Below are 13251 nucleotides of genomic sequence, written 5' to 3'. Positions count from 1 at the left end.
CCGGAGCCTTCCCCCCCGGGACCCTAAGCCCAGTGCCCGGCGCGGAGCAGTCAGAGACCGGATGCCTGTGATGGGCAGGAGGCCTTGGAAAGCCTGTGGCTCTCCCAGCGGCCACTGACCCGGGCGCGATTCTGCGTGGGATGGAGTCCTGGTGTTTGGCTAGAAAACGTGGGCCGGGTTTCGCTTGGGGTCGGAGGGACTCGGTGGCTCGGGCGAAGGCTCCTGTGCCCCGGGAAGGAGTCCCGGCTTCCAATAGCAAAGACTCCTGAGCATGATGGAGAGAGGCCCAAGAGGCTGTCCAGGGAGGGCTGGATGTCCGTGCGGCTCCTGCAGCAGTTAGGTCTGGCCTCTCGTTTGGCTGAGTGGGGGGATCCCCCCAGCAAGGCTGACCACGCTGTGGAGCAAGGGGGAGAATCGGGTCCCCTGTGACCAGGCAGATGCTCGTCAGCCTTTCTTCAACCCCAAATGGAGAGAACGCGGCCTCACAAAGTGCTCGTTGCCAAAATACTTTGTGAGTTAAAAGGCCCTATTTTTGCTCTTTTACACGGTTCAGAATCGCACACCTACTGAGGCACCTGTGGCTGACCCCTGAGGCGCGGGGGCTGTGAGCAGACCCCAGCCTGGCCGGCTGCCTCGGGTCCGTGGGAAGGATGACCGCTGGGCGAGCGCGATTCTCTTTGGTGTTTCGGGAGTCGGTGACCTTCCGGGACGTGGCCGTGGACTTCACGTGGGAGGAGTGGGGGCAGCTGGGCCCGGCCCAGAAGGAGCTGTACCGGGAGGTGATGCTGGAGAACTACCGGAACCTGGCGGGCCTGGGTGAGGAGCTCCCCTGTGCCCCAGAGCCTGGCCCCTCGAGGGACCTGGCTTCCTCCCTTGGCGAATGCTATGGAAGGCCATTGCTGTTTAGCAGTTAGGCTTGGGCTGCCCAGACCGGATGGGACTAATCCTTCTGTGACTCCATGGTCCCCAAGGAAACGTTTGCTTTTTAGAACTGGAAACTATCAGCTTATTGTGTTAGCCCTGACTTTGGGCCTCTCCCACTCACGGTTTGCTCGAGGCAGAGTCTCCCCGAGCTCCAGTATAGACCTGAAAGGTCCCCATCCCATCAGTGAGCAGCCCAGCCCGGCCCACTGGGGGACGCGGTCCCCATTGTTTCCTAAGAACACAAACTAGAGCAGCCTTAGGTCTCTCTTCTGCCTTCGGGGTCTCCCTCTCATGCCTCTGCTCCTGGAAGGGGGGGGCGGGATGGAATCTGGAAACGCCCCTCGGGGCCCATGACTTTGCCATTTCCCACGAGCAGGCCTTGCCGTGTCCAAGCCGGACGTGATCTCTCAGCTGGAGCAAGGCGGAGCCCCGTGGTGGCCGGAGCGCGGCGTCCCAGGAAGCAGCTGCGCGGGTGAGGCTGGGGGCCCTGGGCAGTAGCGGTTACTGGGGCGGGTCAGCACTTGGCCGGTTTCACCTGGGAGGGGTCTGGAGCGCAGACTTCTTTACGGACCTCAGAGGCCGTGAGCCGCGGGAGAGGAAGCCCGGTCCCGGGCTTGCCCAGGGCACAGAGGAGTCTTAGGAGCGTGAGGACCGTGCAATGTCGGCCTGAGTTCCCTTCCCTCCCTGGGGATAATTTATTCTTCCTTTTAAAAAAGTAGGAACATGAACAAGATAATCAAAAGGCTCTTCCAAAGTCTGCTCTTCTATGTCTTCCCCCCTCCCCCCAGGCAATTGGGGGTAAGTAACTTGCTCAGGGTCACACAGTTGGGAAGCATTAAGTGTCTGAGGCCAGATTTGAACTCAGGTCCTCCTGACTTCAGGGCTGGTGCTCTATTCACTGCGCCCCCTAGCTGCCCCTACTTCTAAGTCTTTTTAAAAATTATATTGCCCTTATCATTTAAAAAAAATTACATCCCAGGCACATTCGGAGTGGCCAGTTCTGAGTATTTCCTCCCACATCGTTTAAATAAGACTCCCTGGGTTTCTTTGAGTCCAGGAGAAAGGATGGGGGGCATTCCTACCGAGGCTTTGTTCAGCTGGGACTTGGCCGGCCCTTGGGCCCTGTTTGGTACCAGGTTCTGCTGGTCCCAAAGATGAAGCTGCTGTAACTGTTTTGGGAAAAGGAAGTGTTTGTTTCCTGAAGGCACATTCAACTAGGATGAGGATGGTGATGATGATGACGATGATGAGGATGATGATGGTGATGATGGTGGTGGTGATGGTGATGGTGATGGTGATGATATAATTGCTAACATTTATACTGTGCTAAGATAAGTGCTTTAAGTTCCCTCCTTCAACGGACCTTCCCTTATTCCCACCTTTGGATTTTGGATATAATGGTCCTGGGAATTTTTATATTGGAGTTTCTTTTAGGAGGGTGGATATTTCTATTTTCACTTTGATCTTTGGTTCTAAGAGATCTGGTCAGTTTTCTCTTGTGATCTTTTGACATATGATATCTAGATTCTTTTTATGCTCATAGCTTTCAGGTATTCTTAAATTATCTTTTAAAAAAAATTTCAGTTGCTTTTGCTTGTTACATTTTCTTCTGTTCTTTCAGTCTCTTACTTTTATTTTAATATTTCTTGATATCAATGCAATCAGCTTCTGTTTGATCCATTCGAATTTTCAAAAAGTTTGTTACTTGGGCAAGGTTTTGTCTCTGATGTGCTAAGCTGTTAATTCTCTTTCTAATTCTTTCTTCCATAGTGCTCATTTATAAAAATGTTTTAACTCCTTTTCCCTCAAACTTTTGCTTTACTTTTTCCAAAAGTTCTAATTTAATTTGTTTTTCTTTGAGGCTTTGCTTGTAGATGTTTTAGAGGCATCCTTTTTGTGTATGTGTTTCGGGCAGCAAGGTGGTGCAGTGGATAGAACTTGGGCCAGAAGTCAGGAAGAACTAAGTTCAAGTAAAGCCTCAGATCCTACACTAACCCTGTGACCATAGATAGGTCACTTATTCTGCCTCAATTTCCTCAACTACAAAATGGGAATAATAAGAGCATCTGCTTCCCAGGGTGGTTGTGAGGATCAAATGAAAAAATAAATATAACGTGGTTAGCACAGTATCTGGTACATAAGTCCTACATAAATATTAGCTATGATGATGTTTGTGTTTGTATCGTGAGAATTACCACGATAGCTTTTTAAGATGGAGTTCTTTGTTTTGTTTGCTCGTTCTTCTAGCCTGCTTCTTGACTTCAGACTTTCTTGTAGGGTCAGACTTTGTACACCTCTGAAGGAATGGCCAGACTATCTCTGTTGCTGTTTTTCTCAAAATATGGCGTGTTCCAAGATGTAAGGGATAGATAAGATGGGGATCTGCAAGCTTCCAGTGTTCCTAAGTGACTTGATCCAGGGCACAGTCTGATCCCTGGCCTGCCGGTTGGAGCTCAATGAGTTCTTGACGTGTTTTGGGTTAGAACAACATATTTGTTGGCTTTTCTTGACTGAGATCTTGCTGTGAGTCTCTGAGCCAGCCAGAAAGCTCCTTCTGGTTAGGGGGGGACAGAACTTCCAACCGGGTCCGGTTTTCACGGCCTGGTTCTTCTGTTGCAAACTCCAGACATGGCCGGACGCTGGAACTGAGACTGCTGCTCAATCTGGGGTCAGAACCACTGCGCAGTGGCTGGCCTCTGTGCTTCGTCCTTGCTTGGTACAGAGCAGGTTTATTCCTTGGTGTGTACTCTGGATCTGTGAATGACAGAGGGTGCTGCACCCTGCCCAAGTGTTGGATCTGAGTCCTCTTGGCCAGCATCACAGCCTGGCCCGAGGATGGAATCGTCCATGGAGCATCTGTTTGGAGGAGTTGAAATAGCAGGGAAACTTTCTGTATTTTTTGTTACTCCTAATTTTCTGCATTTGTTTAATCATTTCTATTTTTATATTTGGTTTTTTTTTTCATTGCCCTTATTCATGGTTCTTCTGTATCTCCAAGTAGCTTAGTACCCAAGCACTTGGTAAATAGTATCATTGTTATTAATTATATTTCACTTATCCCAATCCTAACCCGACTCCCGACTCTATCACTTTGCCAGATGTGCACACAAAGTTAGTAGGACTTCTTGTATATTCCTCTTTCTTGGTATCAATGTTATCTTGATTCGTTTTTTTCTCTTGAATTTCTTTGTTTTTCTAAATAGGTTGTCCATTCATTTCAGACATGCCCAGCTCTTTGTAACTGCATTTAGGGTTTTCTTGGCAGAGGTATTGGAGTGATTTGCCATTTCTTTCTCCAGCTCCTTTTACAGATGAAGAAACTGAGACGAGTGGGGCTAAGTGATGTCTTGCCTAAAATTATACAGCTAATAAAGGAGATCAAATCTGAACTCAGGAAGATGAGAATTGGCCTGACATAGTATCCACTATTCCACCTAGCTGCCCTTATGAATCTTTGATCTTATTTTGATCTTATTTGCCTATGCTTACATGATATGTTTATTTTTCTTGTTTTGCTGCTATTGAAGTATATGTATACATTTCCAAAGCTGTCAAAATTTATTTTATTTTTATGTAGCCTAAATGATTTTTCTAAGCTATTGTTGCATTTATATACCACATGTAAAGAAATATCTCATCCTTCTCTAATCTTTTTATTTATTCACCTACTAAAATTACAACAACAACAACAACAAAATAAAGATACAATATTGTAAATCAAGAAAAGAATTAAAGGAAAGGAAGGGGAGGAAATGATTTTTTAATAAACATTTTTGAAAAAAATCTGATATCCCAAGTTGGTCAGAGGGCTTTCTGGTCTTGCCAGGCCCCTTGTCAAGCAGCCACCCTGCCCTCCTGCCCTGTCCCGCTCTTGTCTACTCTTGTCCAATTGTCTCTGTGTCCACTAGTTATCTGTAGGTCTGCCCTCTGGACTAAGTAGAACAAGCCAGAGAGGAGAACTTTTCAGATAGTAAAACACTGTGTGTGTGTGTGTGCCTCTGAAGTCTTCCTTTTTAGCTTTCTCATTATTGTCAGTGGCTTCCTGAAATGTGGCCCCAAGAAGGAACCCAGGGGACTGACTAATGGAGCGTGCAAAAAGGATAGTCTTCTTCCTGTCTGGGGATATGGTTTCTGATAAACTCTTCCTTGTCTTTTGCTTGTGAAGCTGATTTGTTTTGAATCCAGTTGTAATTTAAGATACTACATTCACTTTTATTAAATTTCCTCTTATTACACTTAGCCCAGTCTCTAGCCTGACACAATCTTGTTTTTGGATCTTGCTGTCAGTCTAGAGACCCCTTTTCTAGCCTTTCTGTTCAGTGTAACTGTTTTTAGGTACATATATGTCTGTGTTTTTGTCTTGGGGGACAGAAAAACAAAAACAAGTCATTCTCTGCCTTTTGTGAGCCTAGAGCTTCTTAGTCTAGTTTGACTCAGAAGGGAAGTAGGTGAAAGTAAGTAGTGAGGTCAAGGTCTAAAGTGTGTATGTACACACTCCCTTCAGGTTTTTCAGACAAAGGGAGAGCATTCCTAGCTGAAGGGAGTTAGTCAACAAACACTAGGGACTCTTGCTGGGTGCTAGTGACGCCACAACGGAAACAGAGTTGTCCTTGTCTTGAAGGAATGCAAGTCACTCTGAAGGAAGTGAGAGTGGAAAGACTTTCAAATATTGCTCAGGTGAATATCATTGCTGGCTCTGTCCTCATGTACTTGGGCAGGTGCTGAAATTTCAGAATGTTGAACATGAGCTTGGTCTTGTTTGATTCAGAGGATGAGCAAAGAGATAAAACTGGGGATAGCAGTGGTTGCTAGATTGCGGCAAGTCTGAGGCTCTCCTGGGGACTTTGTATGTTTTCCGTAGAGTCAGTGGGATTCTCTGTAAGACGTGAGCAGACTTGTTCTTGGGGACATTACGACTGTTCTCTGAAGAAGGCTTTGGACAGGGAAGACTTTGGAGACAAGGATGCAATCAGGGCCTCCAGTATCTTTGACAAAGGTGATGCAGGCCTATAGTAAGATTTTGACTTGAGATGGGATGGATTTAAGAGGTGCTGTGGAAGTAGAATGGAAAAGATTTGGTGACTTACTGAATGGAGACTTCCAGGGATGTCTCCAGAAGCTTTGACATGTTGTTTTTAAAATGCCTAGAAACTGATGGAATCAACCAGCAAAGGAGAGAGTGTAGAGAAAAAGAAAAGGAGCTCAGGACAAGGCCTGAGGGATCCCCAACATCAATGGGAAGTAGTAAATTCCTGCTCTGTGCAAGACATTGATGACACAGAGACCAAAAAACCCCCCCAACAACAACCCAAAAAAAAGTTGCCCCAAGGAAGCTGACATTCTGCTTGGAGCCTATATTCTGTATACATGTAAGTCAGTGTGAATCATACACAAAGCTGCTATATGAGATGATTCTGAGAGGGACATCAGGAAAGACCCTGTGTGCAGGATCTTAAAGCTGAGCTTTAAAATCTGGAAGGGATTCTACAAGGTAAAGGTGAGGAGAAAGTACATTCCAGGCCCATATATAGGTGGGAAATGAAAGGTTATTTATGAGGAACCATATCTGAATTGTAGGAATATTAATTTAGCAGTTATGTGAAAAGTTTGGATTGCAGATGGCAAAGACCAGAGGCATGGACACCAATTTAAAATTTATTAAAATTGTTCAGTAAGAGGCACTGAGGACCTGGACTAGACTGATGAGAATACAGAATGTGAAGTGTAGGTGATGATGAACTGGCAAAGGTGATTAAAATGGAGGGTTATATTATTAAGAAGAGATCCTGAAGAGGACAGTGACAGTGACAAAAATACTCTTTATGCTTTCTTTCAAGTCATTAATAAAAGTCAAACAGCAGAAGGTCAAAGGCAGATCCTGAAATGTTTCACTTGTAATCAGATTGAGCTATTAATGGGTATTTTCTGAGTCTGACCAGTGCCGAATTTCCAGAAAAGTGCTGTTGTGTAATTCTAACTCCCTGCAACTTACAAATGAGAATGGATCTAAATGACCATCTTGTCCTATCCATAACTGGATAATCCATTTTACATGGATTAGCCATCTAGCTTTTGTTTGAACATGTCTAGTACAGAGAAACCAACCTCCTGCCAAAACTTCCAACTCCACTTTTGATTAGATCTGATTATTAGAAAGAGTTACCATTGACCAAGCCTAAATTTGTTTCTTCTACTCCCAGTTTTTGTTTTTTGTTCTTGCCTTTGGGGCTAAGTAGAACAAATTGAGCCTACTTTTTAGATTGTATCCCTTCAGGTACTGCAAACCCAGTTTTCCTTTCCATTCTCCACCAAGTTAAAAAAAAAAAGTGGTATATAAATGTAATTGGATATTGTCATGCCATATGAAATGACAGATATGAAATATACAGAGAAATCTGAGAAGACATAAAAGTGATGGAGAGTAAAAAAAAAAATTTTGCATGTTGACTATATTTTTAATAATGATGGCAAAAAAAAAAAAAATGTGTTAAACCCAGAAAGTGGGGGAAAAGCATACATTCTGAAACAGGGTATATTTAAAATATTTTATTTCTTTCAGATTGGAAAACTAGGCCTGAAGTCGAAAAGTTATCTCCAAAGCTGGACATTTCTATAAGAGAAACATCCAATGAGATGCTTAAACCGAGTAGTCCCTGTGTTTCTAAGTTGAGAGATTCCTGGAAATATGATTCTAGATTAGAGAGACAACTGAATGAAGAGGAGAGACATTCTGAACAAGTAAAATGCATCCAAAGGAAAACTCCCAATCAAGAAAAAATTGTATATAATGAATATGGGAGAAGCTTCAATCTAGAGCCAATCCTTTTTCCACAACAGAGAGAAATGATTGAAAAAAGTCTCTATGAGTATGACATGCAGAAAAGCTTCAGACTGTATTCAGAAATAAGAAAACATAATATTTGCTCAAAGAAGATATTTTCTTTATATAGTAAATGTGGGAAATCCTTCAGTTATAATTTAGAACTTATCAAGAAACATGGAATACATATTGGAGAGAAAACTTATGAATGTAATGAATGTGGCAAAACTTTCCGTCAGAGCACAGGACTTACTCAACATCATAGAATTCATACAGGAGAAAAACCTTATAAATGTAATGAATGTGGAAAGGCTTTCCGTCAGAGCTCAGGCCTTATTCAACATCATAGAATTCATACGGGAGAAAAACCTTATAAATGCAGTGAATGTGGAAAGGCTTTCTGCCAAAACTCAGGCCTTACTCAACATCAGAAAATTCATACTGGAGAGAAACCTTATGAATGTAATGAATGTGGAAAGACTTTCCTACGGAATACTGAACTAACTGAACACCAGATAACTCATACTGGAGAAAAACCTTATGAATGCCATGAATGTGGGAAAGCCTTTTGTCAGAGGGCAGAACTTAGTCGACATCATAAAATTCATACTGGAGAAAAGCCTTATAAATGCAATGAATGTGGGAAGGCCTTCCGCCAGATTACACATCTTACTCAACATCACAAAATCCATACTGGAGAGAAACCATATGAATGCAATCAATGTGGGAAGACCTTTCGCTACAGCTCACACCTTACTCGACATCATCGAACTCATACAGGGGAGAAACCATATGAATGTTGTGAATGTGGGAAAGCTTTCCGCAGGAGTTCTCATTTTATTCGACATCAGATAATTCATACTGGGGAGAAACCTTATAAATGTAGTGACTGTGGGAAGGCCTTTCGCTGGAACACAGGACTTAGCCGACATCAGAGAACTCATAACGAAGAGAAGCCTTATTAATGTAAAGGATTTGACAAAGGTTCCTGTAGTTCATACTGGAGGGAAGTCTTATGAATGTAGTCAGTATGGAAATGCCTTTTCTTATACAGAACTTATTTAATATCAGATAATTGATAGCGGGAAGCCTTTTTCCCAGCAAATAAAATTTAGTAAATATCAGGTAATTAGTCCTCAAGAAAACATTTATAATGCTAGATGAAAGATTTTTTCCAAAGAGAATATCTTAAAACAAATCATAGATGTGGAGTTAAAAGGGATCTCAGTGACTATCTAGCCCAACTCCTTCTTTACCAATAAGGATCACCTAGGGAGATGATCTGCCCAAAGTCACACAGGCAATTCTCTCTTAAGAATTGGAGGGAAACCCCTACAAATACATAACAGCTCTAGAGAATTATAGAGCTTGAGGAAAGATGGTAGAGGAAGTTGAGGAGGGTAAGGTAGGAAGGTGGTACCTACAGTGCTTCAGAATCTGAGATAGAGGTTACCAAGCAACTTGAACCTTCAAAATACCTCCCCTTCCTCCTGCCTGCACAGTTCTGGGGGATGTAGTGTCTCCTCCGTATCACTTGGCTCAACCCTGTCTCTAGGAACAAAGGAGGATCCATGTTTTTCTGACATATCTTTGAGGTTCCTCTCTCCTGGGTCTGGCTGCAACCTCACTCAAAGATCACAGAATCAGATCTAGATTCAGAAAACAACTTAGAAGTTGTTGGGAGGATCAAATGAAACTAGGCTGGAATAGAGAAATCTTACAGAGGGAAATAATAACTTATCTAGAGGGTGGTATTAGGAGCAGTCAAGAAAGTTTTAAAAGAACATTTGGACTTGACATAAAGAAAAACTTGATAGCAAATAGGTTGGCAAGCTCTTGGTAGACAGGGTTGCCTTGAATGGTGGGAGTAGCATACCCCTTACTGGATAGATACTATCAAGTATAATTTAAACAAAAATTTTGGTGATATGTTTGGGAGTTACTGTTTGTCTAGAAACCAGATTGCTTCTGTGGTCCTTTTCAGTGCTGATTCTCATTCTGTGATTCTCATTTTAAGAATTCATAGAGAAAAGCATTAAGAATGTAGTGAATGTAATTTTTATTGTGGGCTCTCAAATTACTCTTTTAGGAGATCCTTCAGATCTTCAGTTCCACTACTAATGAACACCTGTTTCTTCATCCCTTTGTGCCCACAGAGTTGCTGCTTTTAATTATTTTATCTGATTTTTACTAGTGTGAGGTATTGCCTCAATGTTATTTGTTTTTGCATCTTAGGTTATTAACGAACCCTCTGCCTACATCCTTGATCTCATTCTATCCTGTCTTTAGCAGCAGAATATCAGTGTCTGTCATCTCCACTCTCTCTTCAATCTCTTTATCTACTGGCTACAAACATTATATCTCCGTCATACTTAAATATTCTCACTTGATTTAGCCATCACCTATGTCCTATATCTTTCTCTTGTGACTAACCTTGAGAATGCCCTCTACAATCAATGTTTTCACCTCTCACTTATTTCTAAGTCTCCTGTACTCTGGCATTCAGCTTTATCATTCAACTGAAACTTCCTTCTCCAATATTATCAATAATCTCTTAACTGTCAATTATTAGTAATCTTTTTTTTTTTTTTTATCTTCATTGGCACATTTTGCCTTCCTTTCAGGGTGATTTGTGAGAATAATGAAATACCAACAGTTATCTCTATGAATGTCAGTTTTTTGTGTAAAATATTTGATTATTAATGGCTGAATAAATTCTTGTCCAAAAATGTAATGGAATTTCATCCTACAAATAAGATTGGCAAGTTTGAAGAAACATGAGGAACTATAGCCAATACTGAGTGTATTACGAAGATCCAGGAAAACGTGCATCCTAATCAGATGGGAGGAAGAAATGAGAATGAGAATGAATGGAAAACTAAGAATCCTAATGGAGACACAGAGGGCTGGATTGGAAAAGTGTAATGGCGTTTTGTAGTTTAAATTTCATTTGTTTGAATGTAAATAGTTGCAAAGAAAGTTTAATTGTTTGTATTGATGTTCAAGATTGTTGATAGTGTATAGAGGCAGTGACAGTGGATTAGAGAGCTGATCTTAAAGAGTTGGAAGGCCATGATGCATGGTGCCTCTGACACCCAGCTGGGTGATGCTGGATAAATCGCAGCTCCTCTGTGCTCAAGACAATTGGGTGAGGCCATGAGTGTCATGACTAGTATTGGTGGAGGGGTCTTCCTCACTATGGCTCCCTATACCAAGTAAGTCAAGAAGTTCAGTTAAAAATTTTGTATGTAATGTTTTATTAAAAGAATAGTTATGAATGTGAAAAGGATCCAGTAAGCTTTCTTATTGCAGTCAAAAATTATCAAAATACTCAATCATGCTCCCCCTTTTAGTCATGGAGAAAAGGAAATGACTACTTGCCAAGGTTAATAGCCCTCTTTGCTGTTCTTCCCATTCCCACCTCTCTGCTCTGGGACATTGCTCTTTCTGTCATCTCTTATTCTTGTATCTTCAAACTATCCCCTTCTCTGGATCCCTCCTGCATGGCTTAGAAACATGCTTCAGTACTTTAAAAAGCTTACCCTTGACCCACTACCCTATCCAGCTGCCATCTCCCTTCTCTTCTCTCCTTCCAAACGTCCTTACTGCTGCAGCAGCATTTAAGGCTAATTACTTACTCGATGTGAGACAATGACTCTGCTAGCATATGTTTTGGATAAATGGCCCTTCTCACTGTTTGGTGCTTACTCAGTGTTTGATGTTAAGATAATCGAAGGCAAGGATGAGAGGGTGGGGTGACAGAGGCCAGACTTTGAGGCAGGATGAGGAGGAGAGAAATTGATGACTTTGACTCAAGAATCCAGGAGCCTCGTGACAATTTGTTTGTCTCCTTCACTTCTCCCCTGTATTAAGTCTAATCAGTCAGTTATGTGGATAGCCCCATTTGCAGTACACTTCCTCAGTATGAATGCATGAGGCAGCTCATGGAAACACTGTTATTCTCACCTTATTGATTATAAACCTGAAGCTCTTGGGGATTACAAGGTCTTCTGCCAATGACTCTGGGGCACTGGTGCGATTGGACTCTGTGCTCCTCAGTCTACATCTACCACTGTGGAGTGTACCACCCCATGCTAGTTCTCTGTCTCCCCTTTGACTCATCTTTTCCTCAGCTTTTACATTATATATTTTCCCAGGGTTTTGCCTAAGGACCCTCTTTCCTTGCCTCTCTTCTTCCCTTTGGGAATCTCTTGGTCCTAGAGCTTTGGTTCCACAAATGACCCTTCCTGTCCAGTCATGATCATTGGATGACTAAGATGATTGTTATCAATCCTATCGATCTCAGTCATAGCCTCTTCATTTTCAGACCATGTAGGAAAACTATTATTGCTTTTGGCTCTTCACTCTCTCTCACCTCTCACAACCAAATAGTCACCGTGTCTTGTCAACTCTGCTGCTACAGGATATCTCCTGGCTCTTTCCTCAGTACTATCCCTACAACTTGTAGCCAGTAGGCCAAGGCAAAGTGTTTGATAAGTGGAGAACTGGACTCATTTCCCACTCCCAACACTTACAAGTGTAACCCCAGGCAAGTTATTTAAGCCCCTTGAGCACGATTCATCATCTGCAAACTGGTGGTCATCACACCTGTAGTATTTGCCTCATAGAGCCGTTTGTATTTCGTATGTCTCCAACTCACTTGCTGTTAAGCTTTATGTCATACAGCATATGTAATATCTAATCTTGGAATTTTTGCTGGGATCCAGTTCTACACATAGTGTTTAATAAGTGCTCTGAATGGAATTGATCGTGAGAAAAGTTCACCTGAAGGACTTACCTTATTCAACATCTTGGAAGTGGTATTGAAGAGAAACTTTGCCTTGGCTTATTTGGTGATTCACTTGCCCGAGGTCTTCAGAATGCTCCCCTCTTCTGTGCCAGGCACTGGCCTTTGACTTTTGAGCCTTGTTCAGAGCCAAGAGGACCTTTGGGATAGGCCAGCCAAATGCCCTTGAATACACCAGAAGGAAAAAAGAAGTAAGTTGATCAATTGCTTAGAATAATTTAAAGACAAAGCCAAGACTAGAGCCCAAAGGTTCTCTCTTCTCCACCCCAAATTCTATCCTCCCTCTTTTTCTGTCTTTCCTTATGCTCTTGAATATCCTTCTGGTCTCCAAGAAATGTAGCAATGTAAGATATGATACAATGCCATGTCCTCAGGCCTGCTGTTGGCCAGTTCTAGCTTTTAAGCCATTCAAAATCAGAAGGCCCATCCTCTATTTCCCTCCCTTTCCTTCCTTTGCTTTCTTTATCTCTCTCTCTCTTGGCTCTGCACTAATTTCATAACCTTAGTCAAACTCCAAAAATAACAACTGCTCATCTCCAAAAATCTCTCAAAAGTAGAGAATGAAAGAAAATTTGGGAACAAAATGAGGTCATGAGTGCAAGAGGGTGAGGGAGGATGTGCTGGGGAAGTGGGCTCAGGGCCAGGAAAGGTACCATTCAGCCTCGGTGAAATCTCCATCCTTCAGGGCAGGCACTCTCTT

At 42.6% G+C, this 13251-nt stretch overlaps 1 protein-coding gene across 1 annotated transcript in view; it reads left to right on the top strand.

Moving 5' to 3' along the window:
• The window catches only part of LOC127556566 (zinc finger protein 184-like), a 13258-nt gene extending 3375 nt beyond the window's left edge, over positions 1-9883 (top strand). The window contains exons 2-4 of the mRNA XM_051990223.1: positions 554-816; positions 1301-1396; positions 7484-9883. Coding sequence (XP_051846183.1) covers positions 651-816; positions 1301-1396; positions 7484-8709 — 1488 coding nt within the window. The 5' untranslated portion in view covers positions 554-650 and the 3' untranslated portion in view covers positions 8710-9883. The remainder of the gene's footprint in view (positions 1-553; positions 817-1300; positions 1397-7483) is intronic.
• The last annotated feature ends 3368 nt before the right edge of the window (positions 9884-13251 follow it).

Source organism: Antechinus flavipes, chromosome 1 (genome assembly GCF_016432865.1).
Source record: "Antechinus flavipes isolate AdamAnt ecotype Samford, QLD, Australia chromosome 1, AdamAnt_v2, whole genome shotgun sequence".
Lineage (NCBI taxonomy): Eukaryota > Metazoa > Chordata > Mammalia > Dasyuromorphia > Dasyuridae > Antechinus > Antechinus flavipes.
The sequence above is the reverse complement of the archived record's forward strand: the minus strand, read 5'-3'. Positions and strand labels throughout refer to the sequence as shown.